The following is a 21,071-nucleotide window of genomic DNA, read 5'->3' on the forward strand; positions in this document are numbered from 1 at the left end:
CTCTGACAACGTTATATGGAATTAAAATTAGGCCACAACTTTATTAAACTTCCGAATGTAGGAAGATATTGGCTTAGGCCTTGGGTGTGCATCCCCCAGGGGGAACTGGGGCTCATCAGGGAAATGGGATATGGGGGTGCTCTGTGAGACGTAAGTATAGCAAGCAGTCTAGCCCATGTCCCTGCAGGGAGGGTAGTTCACTGACGACCTTTCAGTGTATGGTCAGTGACACCCATATACAGTCATACCTCAGGTTAAAGACGCTTCGGGTTAAATCTTTTCAGGTTGCGTCCTGTGGCGACCCAGAAGTACCAGAAAGGGTTACTTCTGGGTTTCGTCGCTCGCACATGCACAGACATGCAAAATGATGATGAAGAAGAAGAAGAGTTTGGATTTGATATCCCGCCTTTCACTCCCTTTAAGGAGTCTCAAAGCGGCTAACATTCTCCTTTCCCTTCCTCCCCCACATCTACGTATGTGCAGGTTGCGTTCTGCTCAGGTTGCGAACGGGGCTCCGGAATGGATCCCATTAACAACCGGAGGTACCGCTGTATATAACCCCTTTAAGAGGGGGACCCTGGAATTGCCACCACAAGGAACAAACAACAGGCAGGGGTAATGGGTTTGGTGGGTCTGTTGTCACCCTGGGCTCCCAAACAGGAGGAGGAAAGGAGGCTCCCAATTTTGAACCTGCAGACAGGTGCTTCTTGCGTCCTTTTAATCATGCTTGTATCCAGAAGCACAGCCTGTGTAGCTCACAGTGGTAAAGAGCGAGCCATAACACAGTATAAGGGTGAGTGGTGTGCTATGAAAGTCTTGCTGTTCTGAAAATGTCAAAATATTTGGGGACTGTGTTTCCATGAAGCTGTCAAGGGGCAAATGCCAGAAGCCATTCTCGCCATTTGACCTGAAAGCTCCATAATTCAAATTTCACAGGGTGCTTAAAAAACAAAAAACCCTCGTGCAGTCACACCTCGGGTTACAGACACTTCGGGTTGCACGATTTCGGGTTGTGCACCGCACCAAACCTGGAAGTACCGGAACGGGTTACTTCCGGGTTTTGGCACTTGCGCATGCGCAGAAGTGCTAAATCACCCTTTACGCATGCGCAGACGTGCCTAATCACAACCTGAGCCTGCGCAGATTGTTAGGTTTCTGTTTGTGCCACTGGCAGTGCTTGGAGTCACAAGACTCTGTTTACATTCCAGGGATTCCAGAGTGTTGGAAGTCTCGCGGGAGACAGGAGACGGATGTTGTTGTTACTGGTTTCCTGTTTTCTTTGTTCCAGTTGCCTCTCTGCTCTCACAGAGAAAGGATGTATTTTTTTCTTTTCTGTCTGCGTAGTTAGAAAATAAAACTCTTAGCATGTAGCTCATATTTCTCGTCCTTCCCTGCTGTATACTCTGCGTAATGGGGAAACATGCCTGGAGCGTAATGGGGAAACATGCCTGGAGCCTCATCAAAGGCTCAGGTCGTTAATTACGTCGGAGGACTTGACCGGAGTAGTAGTTCGGTCGAACGCAAGTCCGATACAGATGCGGCGCTGCCGGTTGCGGACACTGCGGGTTGCGGACGTGCTTCCCGCATGGATCACGTTCGCAACCTGAGCGTCCAATGTATTATTGCTGAGCTATTTTTTTTGAAAAAACTTCTGATTCTGGACTTGTCTCTGCCACAGACTCTCCCTTCTCACTAAGCCCTGTTACCTCTTTAGCTTCTGACACCTCCCAGTCTTCTCCCTCTGACCAGTCATTGTCATCCCACCACCAATCCCTGAGCTCTGAGCCTTCTTCCCTTGGGGGTTCCCCAGCCTCCCACCTTTCCTCTGTGTCCAACCAGCCCATGACACTTGGACCCATGCCTAGAAAGCATGGGGCAAGTGGGAAACTTCTCAGACCCAGGCTTTATAGGCACGGGACAAGGGGAAGTGAGGGCGAGCCCATAATTCGAACAACCAAACATGTAGCACAAACAGCTAAAAAACATCGTCATGCTAAATCCATTGTTACAAACCGGATGACATCTGGATCCAGCCTCTGTCAGACTTGGTATGGGCTGCAGTGTCTGACAATTTGTCAATGGCCACCATCTGGAACTAACAGAAGGCTGTTCTCACGCAGAGATGGCATATGGCTCCTCCGATCACCTAAAAATATTTGTCATTTCAGTTGATTGACACAATATTCTCAGCTCCGTCTCCTGGAAAACATGGCAATTTCCTGGGCTAAGCCTTAGGCAAGTGTGTTTCAGCACCATATCCAAGGAGGCACAAAATAATCACCCATTATTTCATATATTGTCTGATGCCCTGTACTTCGCTTCGAAAGTGGAAACTGTCAGTCTTTAAATAGAATTTCAGAAATGCATCTGCTGTTGAAGAAGAAGAAGAAGAGTTTGGATTTGATATCCCGCCTTTCACTCCCTTTAAGGAGTCTCAAAGTGGCTAACAATATCCTTTCCCATCCTCCCCACAACAAACGCTCTGTGAGGTAAGTGAGGCTAAGAGACTTCAGAGAAGTGTGACTAGCCCAAGGTCACCCAGCAGCTGCATGTGGAGGAGCAGGGAAGCGAACCCGGTTCCTCAGATTACTTGACTACCGCTCTTAACCACTACACCACACTGGCTCCCAAGTTGAGACTCACATGCATACATACCGAGAACGATAAATTCAGAAGGGGGGGGGGGAATACAGTCTGCACAAATGAAACAGGTGTTGGTATTTTAGGAACGTCCTGCTAACAGACACCCACAGCCCTACATACAGCCCCAAAAATGATTTCTAAAAGCTATGTAACAGGAAGGTTTTTATGTAAGACTCTATACAGTATCAGATCACTACAGTTCCTGTACACTGAGGACAAGCAATTCCTGAGCTGTACACTTTGTCTCAGATTCAGTGTTTTCAGACTGCCAGTGTTAAGGTGAGAAATATGAAATCCAACACAACAGTTGTGCTAACAGAAGCTTGTTGTGCAACCACTTGTGCAACAGCTGGCATTGGGGCTACAGCAATCTGTTGTGCAACCAGCTACAAGATCCATGCTGGCTTCTTGCCCTTCTCTCATGCAAGCCATTTCACTAGCGCAACTAGTACACCGCTAAGGGACTTTACTGCAATGTTGAATTCACCCCTGAGAGTGTGACTCTCAAATGATGCAAAAGAAAGATCCATTTTTGCCTCCAGGGACACCACCGTTGTCACAAGATAGTTCCCTTCCTCCCCATTTTATCCTCACGGTGTGGTTTTGCTGAGACTGAGGCTGGATCTACACGGATCTGTAAAAACGCTATTAAAGGCTATTTTAAAAAGTTATATGGCTCTCGATGCAATTTCCCACTGCTGATGGATCGCTGCTCTGCAGCACCCTCTGGTGCCACATTTTTATAACGCATTCTTAACATTATAACTGACTAGTGTAGATTTCCCCGAGTGACCAAGGCTCACCCACCACCAAGTTACATAACTCAGTAGGAAATGAACCCTGGTCTACCAGTTTCAACACTCTAACCACAGCACCACACTAGATTTGCAATCTGGTGCCAATCTTATTTCCCTACACATGCAAATATAATCATGCTTTTAGACGCTTCTTCTTTTCCACATTTAGTTTCAGATTCTGTTCATCATTTTTAAATGTGTCTGCTCTTTAACCCTATTGATCTTACTCCCCTGATTTTCCTGTATTCTCTTTCTTGGTTTTTGCACCCTTCTGACACTTCGTTGCTTATTAAACACCATACTTCTTCTTCTGTTTTTCACTGTTGTGCCTTTTCTCTTCTTGTTCCATGTGAACTCTTTACCAGCAGTTATCCTTGACTGATTCTGTTTTGAAACAAATGTCTAGACTTATTTATTTCAACTAGTGGATGTCTAATTACGTTTGGCCTTCCCCTCCTCCCCCAGTTTCTAGCTTTGAGATTTTATTTTTAGCATAGTGTTGACATTACTGTTGTCATATAATTCAAACAGGAGGCAGGGCCAGTATATATTTATGCCTTTTCTACCGCACCTATGGTTTTGTGTTGTTGTTTTAAACACCATGTAATGTATTGCAATTAGCAGCATGCGCATTTGTGTTGGTGGAGGCAAAATTGATTTCCTTGGAGACCACACATTGAGCAGGCAGAAAGTCCCAGGCTTCAGCTCCTAGCATGTCCAACCAACTGGTTAGAGAACTGGGAAAGAAATCAGACCGAGACTCTAGAAAGGTGCTGGCCCTTGGAGCAGACAGTCCTGGCCTAGACAGAGCAATCCTTTGACTTAGGAACAAGTTGGCATCCTAAGTTCGCATACTAAGCATGCTCGTCTAATTCCAAGACTGCAACCAACCAAAGCCCACTGAGTGCATTTCATTATTGTTCACTCATTCGTTTCTTTCATATTCCATTAATGCAAACAATACGCACAAACAGAAAAGCAATATTGACAGACCCTCCAAGTGTCCCTATTTTCCAGAGACAGTCGTAGATTTACAGCAGCCATCCTGGTTTCTGATTTGATCCCAACATCATCAACCTTTTATTCGACCGTCAGTCAGAAAAAAGTACATTTGTCAATACACAGTTAAAAGCTCCAGGAAGATTTTAGAAGTTAGCCAACACTAAAATGGGCTAAACAGATAGCCCCATATCAATACAGTCAATTATAGTCTTGCGACGCTTAAAAGCTAAAAAAAGAAATTTGGCCACCAAGGAAGGTATAGCTCTAGTGACGTTATTCAGCAAGTGTAAAACCTGGTTTTCTCCGGATAGGAAGCTAGATTGACATAGGAGTGGGTCTATAAAGTTTTGTCTAAGCTCTGCATAAGAAAGGCAAGTCAAGAGGATGTGTTCGGTGGACTCAACCACACCCATGGCACAATGACAGGTTCTCTGGGCGTATGGTACTCCCCTGTACCTTCCCCACAATATCGCAGAGTCAAGGACATTTAATCTAGCCGCTGTAAGAAGTCTACGGTATTCCACATAGTGAATTTCTGCAAGGTAGGGGGCTGGTATGGTCCGATAAATCTGGTGATTTGATCCCAGAATGTCCCGCTTTTCCTTGAGATGTCCCTATTTTCATTGGAGAAATGTTGGATGGTATGTATTAAGCATCAGTTGCTACAATTTTATTACTAGTTAACAATCATAAGAATTCCTCAGATCTGAGCAAGGTCTTGCTGGTCGAGAATTATAATATTGACCAAATAGGTTCTCCTGGGGAGTTCACAAGCAGGTTGGGGCTGGAGGAGGTCTTGCAATCCATCCAAACCAGCCCCTGTTTGAGGACCTCCAACAAGAGAGAGCCTTCTCCTGCTTCTTGTAGTCCCCAGTATCTGGTATTATTCAGAGCCAGTTTGCAACAGTGGGGAGAGTATGACCCCTATGGCAGAGCTTGCAGCATGTTATAGAGGATGCTACTTACTAAAACCCAAAGAAGTCAATCAGCAGCAAAAATCAACGTTCTACTGCACACAACCACCCTTTTGTAGAAGAACAGGCGTGCTTCTATTGATTTCAACTGATGACTTCTGCTTTGATGGCAGAAGTTACCGAAAACAGTAATCCACCGACCAGTAGCAACATAGGAGCTTTTTTAATCATCCAAAGGAAGGGGACAGATGAAAGTGTGGACACATCAGGAGTTAAGCTGATCTGGCTTGTTCTTACTAGACCAGAGTGCACAGAACAAAGCTGATGTCATCTGTAAGATCTGATATCATAATCAGAGAAGTGAAAAGCTCTTCTGAGAGATTTGGTACCTTTCCCCATGAATTTTCCAGCTCTGGGGGATTGCAGCTAAATGGTACTTTAACACAGTATTTTGCTGATTAAATTCTGGCTTTGGAAACCATGGGCAGAGCATTAGTGACATGAATACCAAAATAGGGAGGATATAGCGGCCATAACTCTTGGTAGCTGAGACCAAAAGGCGCTTACTGTCTAAATAATGAAAGTGTGGTCTGCTCTATAAATTAGATAATTTATAATAGCCATGACTATTAAGAGTAGAGTACAAGCACATGACCAGGATACTGAACTTTGCATTGAAAGGGTTATTTTCCATCTATCTGATATACAGTCGTACCTTGGTTTTCAAACAGCTCCCAAACGCCGCAAACCTGGAAGTGGCTGTTCCTGTTTGCAAACTATTTTTGGAAGCCGAACATCCAATGGGGCTTCGGCAGCTTCCTGCAGCCTATCAAAAGCTGTGCTTTGGTTTCCAAATGTTTTGGAAGTTGAACGGACTTCCAGAACCGAATTCCGTTTGACTTCCATGTTATGACTGTACTTTGAAGGCCTCTTTATATATCTCTTTGGATATACCAAAGGCAATTTAAATGCCGGGCACCTAAAAAGGTAAAGTGTGGCTGTATTTGAAAACATACTGGCTGTGAACTCCATTAGCAAAACTATGACGATTTTTTTCAGAAGGATTGGCTGTGCTTTGTCTTTTGTAGCAAAGGCAACAAAAAGTGTTTTTACAGTCTCACCCCTATAAACCAAGGATGACACTTCATATATCTGGTGAAATGGACTGCAGTCCATGAATGCTTTTGCCATAACAGAGTTATTAGTCTTTAAAGGTGTCACAAGACTCTTTGCTGTTTATGATGAAGATTTATGCATATTCATCCCCCAGTGTCTTATCGCTGAAGGAATGATAGCAGAACATGTAAACTGTCCCCAAGAAAAGTATTTTATTTCACACATTACGGAATATGAAACTATCCTTGGTGGTGCTTGATCTACAGTGGCTGTTTCATGTGAAGAAACTGCCACTCAACAGTGCTGAAACCAACAAGTGATGAATTGTGTGGATGCACCTTCAGAGGTGTGCGTTCTCATCGCTCCGGAGCAGAGGGCAAGTCTATAGTTCAGCAGTTGAACACACAATTCTGAATGTGGAAGATCCCATGTTCAATTCCTGGCAGCTCCACCCCCCAACCCGGGGGGGTGACATCACTGCACTGCACTGCCCCCCGGGACACTCGCCACAGGCGGCACTCCCCTGGGATGCTTGCCCCGCCCCCATGGGCAGCGAGCCGCACCCCCACAAGCAGCTAGCCCCTGTCAGGAGCTCGTCCTACACTTGAGTAGGACCCTGGCAGAGACACATGCCTGACTGGCATGTTCTCTCCCTCCTGGTTGATTGTTTGGGAGCTTCAAAAGCTTTCTTCAGCCTGAACATCACAGCGACTGATGCCAACCAACACTGGCACACTTAGGGATCCACAGAGTTTGTGCAGTTTCATAACAGACCTCAGCAACTCAGCATTTTGGCTAATCTACTTTATTTACTTATAAACACACACGGAACACTGCAACATGGCTCCCTCTCTCTCTAGCATCAGACAGCAAAGAGAAAAGGAACAAAGGCCAATAGTCCTACTTCACGGAACACAGTAACACAAACATCCTGTCTCCATCACTTCCCACACTGTGGAGTCGAAACATATACCGTCATGTGAAAGACAACAATCCCATGACTGCAATCATGGAGCAGGAATTCTAACATCCCCACCCCCAGGTGCACAGCATGTGCGCCGCTTCGGGTGCTGGAGTAGCTAGCTCCGCCTCTGGCTCCACTTAAAAGGATCAGATAACAGGTGATGTGAAAGATGGCTCTGCTTGAGACACAGGAGTAGCTGCTGCAGGTGGAAGTGGAAAGCTCAGGACTAGATGGGCAAATAGTCGATCTGTTATTAGGCAGCTTCCTGAGTTTCTATGGGGATACATACTTAAGAGTAAAATGGCAGAATAAAGGTGGGAGCAGGCATCAAGGTGCTCTGAGCCACTGAGCTCATTTGGGCTTGGAGTAACACATCACGGATGCAGGGGAACAGTGGAAGGAGCCAGCTGGGGAAACCCCATGGGAAGAAGGCCCAGAGACCAGGAATAAGTGGTCAGAGGGAGAAGAGGGAGAAGACTGGGAGGAGGAGGTGTTGGAATCTGAAGAGGTAATAGGGCTGAGTGAGCTGGGAGAGAGAAGTCCAAAATCAGAGGCAAAAGTTGAAGCAGGAGAGGAGGGAGGCCAAGGTGAGAAATGACTCCAGCTGGCGAAGAGACAGGGGTGTCTCCCCCTCCTGCTGCAACAAGCTCCCCTTCCTCCTGGTCTCCCAGAACTAGGAGAGTCGTGAAAAAGGCAGAGGAGAAGTTAGCTTCATGCAGGTGCAAGTTGCTGTGGGAAACACTGGAGAGGAAGGGACTTAGGCAGCTGTGGAGAGGCAGGAGGTTAAGGGGTGATATGATAGCCATGTTCAAATATATAAAAGGATGTCACATAGAGGAGGGAGAAAGGTTGTTTTCTGCTGCTCCAGAGAAGCGGACACGGAGCAATGGATCCAAACTACAAGAAAGAAGATTCCACCTAAACATTAGGAAGAACTTCCTGACAGTAAGAGCTGTTCGACAGTGGAATTTGCTGCCAAGGAGTGTGGTGGAGTCTCCTTCTTTGGAGGTCTTTAAGCAGAGGCTTGACAACCATATGTCAGGAGTGCTCTGATGGCGTTTCCTGCTTGGCAGGGGGTTGGACTCGATGGCCCTTGTGGTCTCTTCCAACTCTATGATTCTATGATTCTAGGTACCTTCAGTCTCAGCAACTACGGTATAGTTCCGTGTATAAGACAATTTTTTTATTGTTAAAAAATGTTACAAATTGGGGGTCGTCTTCTACACGGATAGTGCAGAGGGGGGGCGGGTGATTGGTGGCAGCTGCAAGCAGGAGATTTTCAGCGGGTGGCTGTGGCAAGGCCTGCCGGTGATTGGCTGCTGCGGCAGCAATTGGGCAGGGGTTTGGCAGTGGCTGGCAGACGATTTGCAGTTTTGTTGAGGCGTGTGATTGACAGCGGTGGTCAGGTGGGTGAGCGATTGTTGGCAATCCCCTCCCCCAAAAAAAGCTCAACAACTACGGGAAATCTCCTTCCATTTCCTTAATTTGGAGTCTCAAAAAATAGGGGTCGTCTTATACACGGGGGAGTGTTATACACGAAAATATCTGGCACTTCATGGGTGCAAGACTTACTGGAGATGAGTTGCTGTGCTCATGAGGCCTGACACTCCTGTGCAGACCCTGGTTTTGCCAATAAAGAGTTAACTCCACTTTCTTGGTGTGATTTACTGCTGGCTCACTCCTGTCATGACAGTGATAGATCTATGAACACCCCCAAATTATGCAACTATTCATTCCAAGGGAGTACAGCCCAATTTGATCTTGCACACAATGCAATTCCTGGACCTGGGAACTGCCCTTCCAAAGGGTCTCAATCTGGTCACAATTCTGCTGAAGTTTATTAGCCCTTATCCAGAACATGACTCCATCCAAAGCACCTGTTTAGGACACGCACAGCTTCTCCTGTTTCAGGTGTTAATAGAGCTGGGTGTCTGCAGCATCTGGGTGACACATTGCCCCAGATCTTCTAATGACTGCCCTCAGGGGCTTTATATAGATATTAAATAGCACTGGGGACAAAATTGTACTCTGTGGCACCCTGTAGATCAACGGTCAATATTACAGTCTGGAACCTGTAGATAGGAGCGAAGCTGCCCTAAATTGATGGCCCCAACTCCATTAGGATACTTTGGGGTCAATGGTCTCTAAAGCCACTGAGAGATTCAGGAGAATCGACAGGACTGAACACGATAATCCAATGCTGCAAAAACACAACATCGTGTGGGCTTACACTGATGTAGAGAGAGTGATGTGTGTAAGCAAGCTGAATGTGTGTACACATGTGAATCTATTTTAAAATATTATTCCTTTTAAGCCAATCGCTTGCTTTTTGGAACAGATGGAGCTACTTGAAGTTGAGAGATATCTAGGCTAATACTTCAGAAAAGCTAATTGCTCACGATTAATGTATTTTTTTAATAAAAAAAAAACCATGTTTATACATGGCGTGGGAAGCATCTTCAGCCTCGAAGGCCAGACAAATAAACTTATCACCGGTGGAAGAGCCATACCTAGCCTTTACATTCTTTTTGCATGCAGTTAGTATAAGCGGGCATGTTGTTGTCATGAACAGGTAATATCCTTGTCACAAATGGTAAAGATTTTCGCAAAACTGATCCTGGAAGTTACAAAATGGCCGTCCTTACCGCAGACGAAGCAATGATTCTGTAGGGATGCAGAGAAAAACCTGCCCCATGCTATGCAGGCTACAGCGTGTCTAGAGCCCTGGCAACAGATTTTTATGACTCTGGGAAGGCCTAGTGAGACCTCTAGGCATTTGGTGAACTTCCATTCCCACCTGCAAGCAACTTCCCTAATGTGTCTGGAGAGCTAGAAATTCTAGGCAACCCTGGCTCAGGCTGGCTGTTTTCTTTGTGGAATTTATCTTCTAAGTTTCTCATAGGTAAATGTAATGGGACTCCTGACCATTAGGTCCAGTCGTGACCGACTCTGGGGTTGTGGCGTTCATCTCGCTTTATTAGCCGAGGGAGCCGGCGTACAGCTTCTTGGTCATGTGGCCAGCATGACTAAGCCGCTTCTGGCAAACCACAGCAGCGCACAGAAACGCCGTTTACCTTCCCACCGGAGTGGTACCTATTTATCTACTTGCACATTGACGTGCTTTCGAACTGCTAGGTTGGCAGGAGCAGGGACCGAGCAACGGGAGCTCACCCCGTCGTGGGGATTCGAACCACCGACCTTCTGATCGGCAAGTCCTAGGCTCTGTGGTTTAACCCACAGAGCCACCCGCATTCCTAAGTTTCACATAAATCTAGAAAATAAAATCCATTTTAACTGAGGCAGAGATGGTCTTTCAAGAAGAGTGTTCCATTATCAGGTATCTGTTGCTTCACCATGCACTGTTGCCAACTGCTTAACCCCCAGCCCCTCAAAATGAAGCCTTTCTGCACACAAGATGAAGGAGCTCTTCTCAAAGGCACATCTTTGAGTTGGCCTGCAAAGTCGGTGAGCCCCCAAGCCAAGTGCCGCTCATCAGCCACGTATTGTGTTTGTCACTCACATACCACAATATCCTTCCCTCCACACATGTACCAAATATGGCAACAAAAGCTGACTTTCTGAATATTTGGTGGGCCTGCTATGTCTGCCTGGTGAGTCACGATCATGTCAGTGGATCACAAGTTCTTCATTTCTGCATTTTCCACGCCGTAGAGATGCACAGATGGATCTCACATCCAACCCAAACCGATGCCCCTGATCAGGCAGCAAAGACAGTTGATAGATCTCATTAGTATCAAACAGGACGACAGGGTGTTAATTAGAGAAACAGCCACTGTAGGTATTAAGCTGCATATCAATGAGTGACCCCCTTTCCTCTGTGTTCTGCCTGCCAATTATTTATTAATTTGAGACACGGACACACACACACCCATCTGGCTCACTGCCAGTAATAAGGCACTGATCTTGCTCGTGAAGCTTGCTCAATTCCATTTCATATCTATTGTAGTGGTTGGGAGTTACTCGTGCGTAAAATTTCCCACTTTGAAGCTTGGTTGCATAGTTTAAACCGTTTTGACTGAACAGCCCATCTCAGCGTGGCTGCCTCAGTCGCTAGCAGAATCTATCTGTGGGCGTTTCTTAAACCTTTGCCAGCATAAAAGCTGTTTGACACCCAATCGTCTCCGCCTCTCATTGCGCGGGAGTCTCCTGCGCAGGGAGGGCGTGGGTAGTGGAGGACCAGTGCTCTCCTCACTGACTTCCAAGGAAGAATCCCGGAGCCCTTCCCCCTCTTCTCCCATTTGCTCTCCTGGATCCTTGGTGTTATGCTGATTTCCTTCCCCCTCTATCAAGCTACGTCTCCCCCTTGTGCTGGTACCTTCCCCTGCAGAATCGGAGAGCCTCTCCTTTTCCTGTTGCTCTGGTGTCAGTTCCCTGACATCTATCTTGTGCCCAAAGTCACATTGCACTTTTTCTAGTGCCAAAGGGTAAGGAGAAGCTTAAACTTGGGAAGTAAAACCATACCAATTACATATACTATATAAATATAATGAGCTTGAAAGAGAAAGAAGAGCAACTCAGTTTGCTTTTCACTGTATTGCATTGTATTGTTCTTTTTTCTCTCTTTGTTCTTTCTCTTTTGTTTCTTTTCTTTTCCTTTTCTGTAATTTTTAAAAGTAATAAATACTATTATTATTATTTTTTTTAAAAAAGTTTGCTTTTCACTGTGGTCCATTTCTCATATGAAGCAGAAGCAAACCTGAGTTTGCCCCAAGTACTGTATTTATGTTACAGCCAGTTCTTTCTTTTTTAAAAAATGGTATTTATTGAAACAAAAGAATTTTTTAAAAATACACAAAAAAAGACAAGATTACAAAAAAAACATGAGAAGAAAAATAAAAAATAAAACCATCCTTATCAAATTATCCAATTTCCATTACCTTCTTTCCATGACCTCCTCCTCCTCCCATCTCTTGTATCTTGATTAATAATTTTCACAGCAAATCCTTTCCATAGTTCATAATATTTTATCATTGCGTTACCTTACTCTATTCTCATTTTATCTTATAGAGACGACCTTAGAGCTTAAAACTTAAATCTTTTTTACCAACTTCTCATAGCCATTACCTTTTTGCCTAGTTCTTTAAACATTTTAACAAGAGCCAAGTAATTTCATTTCAACATTTTCCCAACATTCATAAAACATTTCTAGTAATAGTAATACCAAAAAAAGTACAATAGAAGTTCTGCCTGTACAATACCTATGTTTGCAAACCTGTATCTGGTACACCTTTTCTATTTAGCTATACACCTAAAACCTATAATGTTTTAAGAGGCCCATGAGGCTTTATGAAGAAAGAGACCCCCAAAAAACAATGCGTTACAGAAGCACGACCACGGCTGTGGGATCAGTCTTGATTTGCAAGCAGCCCACAACCAGACACCAAACCAGGTGGAAGGAAGAAGTGAGATTTCCACTATAGCCAGAGTGGGGTGAACTGCTGCTCCCCACCCTCCAGCTCCTTGATGTCTTTTTGCCATTGAATCTTGTTTCAAAGCAAGATCTCCAGGATTTGATATGGGGCAACTGGGACCTTCTGTGTGCAGAGGGCTCTATCACAGAGCAGTAGTCCTTTCCCACTGGCCAAGAGCACAGTTATCAGCATGTGAATTGCAGGTCTCCAACGCAAAGCTAAAGCCAGTATGGCAGGAGCTTTTCCCAGCTCTTCCTGCAGCCCAATCCTGGCTGGGCTAAGAGGCACAGTGCCAATCCACCTCCTAGTACAATAATTACAATATAAGGAGCTGCTACTATCACATAGTAACATCCAAATATTAAGGTATTCAGAAACTGAATGATTCAACCCACACTCAAAAAGTACTAGTTTAAACATTTTTGGTACACTAACTAGATTTATGGAGATTTTTGCACTTTGATCCTCCCAAAGTCCTCGTGGAGGCTCTGCACATGACTTAACAGCCCTCAAGTAAAGGATGACACCTGGACAAGGAGGAATATTTTTTATAAAAATTAGCCCTTCATTACTGCAGATGGTGACAGCAGTCCCAAAATCAAAAGACATCTGATTCTTGGGAGAAAGGCGATGACAAACCTAGACAGCATCTTAAAAAGCAGAGACATCACCTTGCCGGCAAAGGTACGTATAGTTAAATCTACGGCTTTCCCACTTATGATGTATGGAAGTGAGAGCTGGACCATAAAGAAGGCTGATCGCCAAAGAATTGATGCTTTTGAATTATGGTGCTGGAGGAGACTCTTGAGAGTCCCATTGACTGCAAGAAGGTCAAACCTATCCATTCTGAAGGAAATCAGCCCTGAGTGCTCACTGGAAGGACAGATCCTGAAGCTGAGGCTCCAATACTTTGGCCACCACATGAGAAGAGAAGACTCCCTGGAAAAGACCCTGATGTTGGGAAAGATGGAGGGCACAAGGAGAAGGGGATGAGATGGTTGGATAGTGTTCTCAAAGCTACTAACATGAGTTTGACTAAATTGCGGAAGGCAGCGGAAGACAGGAGTGCCTGGCGTGCTCTGGTCCATGGGGTCACGAAGAGTCGGACATGACTAAACAACTAAACAACAACTCTTAGAAAACAGGACTTTACTAACTTGGTCAGGAAGGCCCAGATTAAACAATTTTTGGTGGGGAGGCGATAAAACAACCTGCAGCAATTAAGTAAAAGTGAATTCCAAAAAATCTAGAGATGGGAATTTGATGGTGAGAATTACATGCCCTCCAGCCATGTCCTTTGCAAAGTGCAGCCACAGGAGAATTTGAGGGGAGGAGTGATCTAGGTTACCTTCTTGGCAAAGCCCAATCCTGCACCCTGTGTGAACTGACTGAGCACTCCATCATGCCACTAGATTTCTTTGCAATCTGCAAGGAATTCAAGGCAGGTGCAGGGAGGCATCTTGGCAGGCACTGATATGTGAAAAGTGTTCCTCCCCAACCTCTGCCTTACACCCTCAGTTGCTAGTTCTGTCAAATGCTAATCAACATTGCAGGCCTACCAGCCAATGCCGACAAGTAGCAGCAGTCAAAATATTGACATAGTGAAATCAAACATTGGTGGGCATTTTAAAAAAACAGAGATCCGGTGTTTGGATAATATTTGAGCCTCCAGAAAATGGCTGGAGAACACTCAACTTCAAAACATGCAGTGAAAAATTTCCAGACCTTTTGTTTTGCAGGGAGGAATTAAGTCAGCTCTACAATTGACACTTTGGCCAAGCCCTTTCTCCACCATTTGATGGTGTCTTGAATCCGGCACAAGACCAAGCAGCTGAGGTGGCAAAGGAGCAGAACGGTTATACTGCCTCTTGAAAAGGAAGCCTTGGGGGCCGGTCTCATTTACTCCAAAATGAAGCAAGGCCCTGACAACTTCAGTCTTCCCTTACCTGCCTGCCTGCCCTGTTATATCCAGTTGGAGCAGCTCTGCCTGGCGTGAAGGACCACGGAGTCATTTTGGACTCACAGCTGTCCATGGAGGCACAGGTCAATTCTGTGTCCAAGGCAGTTGTACCAGCTGCATCTTGTCCGCAGGCTGAGACCCTACCTGCCCACAGACTGTCTCGCCAGAGTGGGGCACGCTCTAGTTATCTCCCTCTTGGACTACTGCAATGCACTGTACGTGGGGCTACCTTTGAAGATGACTTCGAAACTGCAACTAATCCAGAATGCAGCAGCTAGACTGGTGACTGGAAGTGGCTGCTGAGATCATATGACACCGGCCCTGAAAGACCTACATTGGCTCCCAGTACGTTTCCGAGCACAATTCAAAGTGTTGGTGTTGACCTTTAAATTCCTAAACAGCCCCAACCCAGTACACCTGAAGGGGCATCTCCACACACACACCCCATTGTTCACTGCTGAGGGCCTTCTGGTGGTTCCCTCACTGCAAGATGCAAAGTTACAGGGAACCAGACAGAGGGCCTTCTCGGCAGTGGCGCCCACCCCGTGGAACACCCTCCCATCAGATGTCAAGGAAATAAACAACTATCTGACTTTTAGACTTCGGAAGGCAACCCTATATCGGAAAATTTTTAATGCCTAATGTTTTACCATTTTGTGTGTGTTGTAAACCACCCAGAGTGGCTAGGTGGTGGTGGTTGCTGTTGCTGTTGTTGTTGTTGTTATTGTTGTTGTTATGTCATTGGCTCTGGCTTCACTGAGTGCCTTGTTAGAATTCCTGCTCCATGATTGCAGTCATGGGATTGTTGTCTTTCTCATGATGGTATATGTTTTGACTCCACAGACTGGGAAGTGAAGGAGACAGGATGTTTGTGCTACTGTGTTCCGTGAAGTGGGACTATTGTCCTTTGTTCTTTCTCTCTTTGCTGTCTGACGCTAGAGAGAGAGGGAGCCATGTTGCAGTGCTCCGTGTGTGTTTATATGTAAATAAAGTAGTTTAGCCCAAATGCTGAGTTGCTGAGGTCTGTTACGCATGATGCGCAAACTTTGTGGATCCCTAAGTGTGCCGGCGTTGGTTGGCGTCACTGTGATGTTCGGGCTGAAGGAAGCTTTTGAAGCTCCTGAACGAAAGACCAGGAGGGAGAGAACATGCCAGTCGGGCATGTGTCTCTGCCAGGGTCCTACTCGAGTGTAGGCTGAGCTCCCAGCATTCTGTCCTACCATTTCCAAGGTACGCCAGCTGCTGGTGCGAGGAAATGCCCAAAGAGAATTTTTGCCTGTGTCTTGCCTGGGAGAAGCAGCTGAGTTGCCCCATGAAAGGGGAGTCCTTTGGGGTTGAGGGCTGTGCTGGGGTCAACTGCAAAGCCCTGGAGGCCACGCAAAACCACAAGGCTTCTGGCTGTCTAATATTAATGTGTGTATATGTATATATTCACAACCCCTGTTTAAAAGAGTCGCCACCGTCTCCAGGGGTTGAGGAATGCAAGTTCCCAGTTGCTTAGCAATGTTTGACGATGGGTGTGGGGGGGTGCTCAGGAGCAACTCTCTCTATTTGTTCTCCAGCGCAATTAGGGAGAGGGGGCTCTTTCCCCCCTTCTGCTCAAGGCTTGACTTATTCAAGGCAAAGCTGCCATGGAGACTGTCTCTTGCTTGGCAGCTAACGTCAGCGCAAGCAGACAGATTCCATGGCATCCTCGGAAAGGTTTCTCAAAAGGGGGGAATCAATCCCACCAGAGCGTTTAGACCACGCCAATCCCACCTCCCAGAAAGCTGCCAAGTTGAGAATGGCACCCAACCCAACCCCGACACCCACTTCGGGTTATGGGATGTCTGTGACCAGGCTCCCTTGCGTGCCTTTTTACGATCAAAGACGATGCCAGGAGGGCAGCTATGAATCAGGATTGTGGCACTGAGAGAGAAGGGCACTTACCCTTTTTCTACACACGCCATTTTCCCAACTGAACTCCCTTCTACTAAAGCTGCCATTTGCCCTGCAGGGGGAAACAAAACAGGGTTCATGGGTACTTGTATGTTTTCCCCTGCAGATCAAACAACAACTTTATTGAAGCGTAATCTTTCAGAAATCATTATATAGGGTGGAATTCAACGCCATGCTATTAGGAACATTTCAGCCCACCAGACAGTATGACCCGCCCCCCTCTGCCCACCTGTATGCTGTTCTGGGGTTTCTCTTGAACCCCTCCTTGAGCCAAATTGGAAGGGCGGGGGAGAGATGGATTGAATAAGTGCAAGTCCTTGCACAGGCTTCTGCTGACAGAGCTTCTTAGGTCAATCCCAACTATAGCATATTAATTATCAATACATTAATATGCAATATATCCTATGGATATTATAGAATTATAGCAAACATCCTATATACAAAGGGCAAACTCAGTTCTCAGAATATGGATCCTTATAGAAGCAAAATGGAATGCCACCCCCCACAGACAGGATATATTAATAGGCTTGGGCATGCCAAAAGGCTTGGGGTGCAACAATATTTAGGAAAGCAAGTCCTAAGTTTGTGTATACACTAAAGCAGCTCGATGAGGACTGTCTATGGTGTCCATTGGAGGACAGGCAAAGGAGAAATGAGGGGACTGAAGAGCTGTGGCTGACTGGACCCCTGATCAGGAACATTTTGGAGGGGATGTTTGTGTGTGTGTGTAAAATACTCCTTCCCTCCCTTATGAAGCTGGCTGCACTGTCTCCAAAGCCTTCCAAGAGTTGAGTGCATTAGATTAAGGTTACCAGATTTTTTTTCCATGAATCCAGGGACACTTTTCAACTTCCTACTAAATAGATGGATTTTGTCAGGGAACTGATTTGTAAATCCAGGGACTGTCCCCAGGAAACGGGGACATCTGGTAACCTTGCATTAGATCAGACCAGAACTCAAATCCATCCAGCCTGGGAAATGTTTTGCATTTTTTTGTTTGTTTGTTTCAAAATGGGAGCATAGGGCACCAGAACATTCTGCGCCCTGCCCTCACAATGCAAAAAGTGGCAGATTCAACCCTTGGCATCTCCAGGTGGAGCTAAGAAATCCCTGGAGAGGCCCTGCCAGTCAGTACAGACAACAAACACCAAGCTAGCTGGCCCAATGGTTGGATTCAGTAGAAGGCAGCTTCTGGTGCTCTTAGAAAGCTGTGGATGGAGCTTCAACTTCACCCTGAGGATGTTGACCAGCTGCCATATTTTTGGAACAGCTTTCTTCGAGATCACTGACCCCAGGTTGAGTGCAGACAGAGAAGAATGGGTGGGGAGATGTGAACAAGAGTTGCATTTTGAGGTGATGTCCACATTGGTCAAGAAGTTCATAGAACTGTAGAGTTGGGAAGACTCCAAACGGTCAAACCTCCTGCGATGCTGAAGGTTATCATCTGAAAACAAGGAGTTGTCCTCCAGTGACTTCTTGCTCCCTCCAGCCTTGCTATCACCATTATTAAAATTTATTGCATGCTTTTCTACTCGAAATGCAAGGCATCACACAATAAAATCAGGTAAGTACAACAGGAAGCTGCCTTAAACCAAGTCAGACCATTGGCTCATCCAACTCACTATTATCAACACTGACTGCCACAGCTACTCCAGGTTTTTGGGCAGCCCTGCCTGAATTTGACCAGGAATGAACAGGGGATAATTTGCATGTAAGGCATGTGCTGTACAAAAAGTAGAACTTAACAATCCAAATACTAAATAAACATATTGTGACTCCGTAGCAACAGTAATATCAAGCAAAGCCAGATGGCCCACGCTGGTGAAAGAACTCTCTCCCATACAAGCAGTCAAGTTGGAATTACTGTATTTTTCACTCCATAAGATGCACTTTTTTCTTCCTAAAAAGTAAGGGGAAATGTCTGTGCGTCTTATGGGGTGAATGTGTGGTCCCTGGAGCCAAATTGCCCAGGGGCAAAAAGCAGATCATCCTTTTTTTAAAAAAGAGGGAAGTGGGTGTTGGAACAAAGTTGCTGATTGTTTGCTGATCGGGGAGAGAGATAAGGGACGCTAGAGATAAAGGAAGCTACCTGGGAGGGGGGAGGTAAAGACAGCAAACTTGCAAAGGGGAGAAACAGGAAGACTAAAGCAATAAGGAGAGAAATTAGAAGAAAAGGAGGAGCAAAAAAACTGTTTCAGCTAAGGAAAAGACACAAAGGCAAACAAGAGGGAAGGGAGTGCTGAAAGGAAGCAGCTGATCGGTGGGATCGGAAGAGAAATAAGGGACTTAGCGGAGGCTGCCTGGGAGGGGGGAGGTAAAAGCCTATGGATCCTCAGGATTTTTACATTGGGTCACCCCAAATTCACCCCCAAATTCACCATCAGGTCACATAGCATGTCCATGGCTACAGCCTGCACCAAAAAAATCATGCACCCACTGTTACGTGGGGCTACAATGGCACAAAAACGTGGTTACAAAGCACGGATCCACATGGATACTCAGGATTTGTGCATTGGGTCACCCCAAATTCACCATCAGATCACATGTCTGTGGCCACAGCATGAACCACAAAAATCATACATCCACTGTTTCGTTCATAATATTTTTTTTCTTGTTTTCCTCCTCTAAAAACTAGGTGCGTCTTATGGTCAGGTGCATCTTAAGGAGCAAAAAATATGGTAAATGGTGACATGGCCTCTTCCCCACACTCCCAGGCATTACCAGTTCAGGTACTGGGAAGGACTGGGCAAGATGCCATCCAAAACCGGTTTGAAATCTGTATCATGATATCAGTTTCATAGTTTTTAACCTGGCAATATATTGCGAATCATGAGGTGTGTATGTACGTGCTAGGCAAAAATCACAATGTGGGGGAAACCATGAAACCAGCCAATGTTTCTACATAGCTCCATTCTCAGTTCAGACATTGTGATATACAGTACTTTTTTCTAGAAAAAGAGGTGCCAGAACTCAACATGAACACCTCCCTTGTTCTCTTATAACGGCAATGGTGCCCACCTGAGAAGTGCCAGAACTGAGTTCCAACGAGTTCCAGCTGGGGGGGAAAAGCCCTGGTGAGATATCAATATATCACGATGTTTAGCTGGTGATATATCACAATGTTGAAAACCAGGTATCACCCAGCTCTAATGTAGTCATACCTTGGAAGCCGAACGCCTTGGCACCCGTAAGTTTTGGCTCCCAAACACCGCAAACCTGGAAGTGAGTGTTCTGGTTTGCAAATGTTCTTTGGAACCTGAACGTCTGGCGTGGTTTCTGTGGCTTCCGATTGGCTGCAGGAGCTTCCTGCAGCCAATCGGAAGCCACGCCTTGGTTTCCAAAAATTTTGGAAGTTGAAGGGACTTCCGGAACGGATTCCATTCGACTTCCGAGGTACGACTGTACTGAGAAGGCCCTGCTCCAAGCCACCACCAAATCTCACCTCTGGAAAGGAGGGGACTAAGAACCTATTTCCCTGCCAATCTCAGAGGATGGGGAGGAACAGTCTGTGACCTCGGCCATGTACTTACTCCCACTCCTTCCGCCTCGCCTGCGGCGTGCTCTGCATCTTGTGGGCTTCGTGCGCCTTGATGATATCCCGCTGTTCAATCAGGCCCCCTCGCCGGCGCTTGATGACTTCTGGGCTCACGGGGATGAGCTGACTCTGCCCCACATCCAACGTGCTGCCGCCCTCCAACCCCAAACTGGATTCCCTCTCCTGGGAGCGCAGTTCGTAGAGGCCGTCGAAGCTGGTGGTGCGCGAGACGAGCGTGTCCGTCAAGGTCTCCGGCTCCAGCAAGCTGCAGGACTGAGCGGGCTGCATCAAACCCAGCCGGTGCTTCCGCCATGCTTCTTCCTCTGGCAGGGCCAGCATGCACCTCTGCGAGTCGCTGTCCAGTTCAGGGCTGCCGCCAGGAGGGTAAGAGCCTGATTCGGGGAGCATGTGAGCGCTGAGAGAGCATGTGCCAAGGCTGAACATCATGGACGCCGCTGCAGAACATCACTCTAGGGACAAGGAACAGAAGGACAAGAAAAGTTACCAGCAGGCTTCTTTCTGGGACCTGTTTTGAGCGGGGGGTGATTCAGGTTGCAGAACTGGAAGTGGACACTGCCTTCTTTATAAATTGTGTCCCTCAAAAAATATCAACACAAAGCAGAAAAATAACCATGGATCAAGGCCCTGTTGGGTTGAAATGCCACAGTCATTACACAGCACCTCCAGTAAAGGTAAAGGGACCCCTGACCGTTAGGTCCAGTCATGGCCGACTCTGGGGTTGTGGCGCTCATCTCGCTTTATTGGCGGAG

At 46.2% G+C, this 21,071-nt stretch overlaps 1 protein-coding gene across 1 annotated transcript in view; it reads right to left on the bottom strand.

The window, feature by feature from the left end:
- CACNA1E (calcium voltage-gated channel subunit alpha1 E) overlaps window positions 1-21,071 on the bottom strand; it is a 497,143-nt gene that overhangs the window by 374,238 nt on the left and 101,834 nt on the right. The window contains 1 exon segment of the mRNA XM_081194559.1: window positions 20,297-20,771. Within this exon segment, the coding sequence (XP_081050685.1) occupies window positions 20,297-20,748 (452 nt within the window). The 5' untranslated portion in view covers window positions 20,749-20,771.

This window comes from Podarcis bocagei (assembly GCF_964188305.1).
Source record: "Podarcis bocagei genome assembly, chromosome: 5".
NCBI lineage: Eukaryota > Metazoa > Chordata > Lepidosauria > Squamata > Lacertidae > Podarcis > Podarcis bocagei.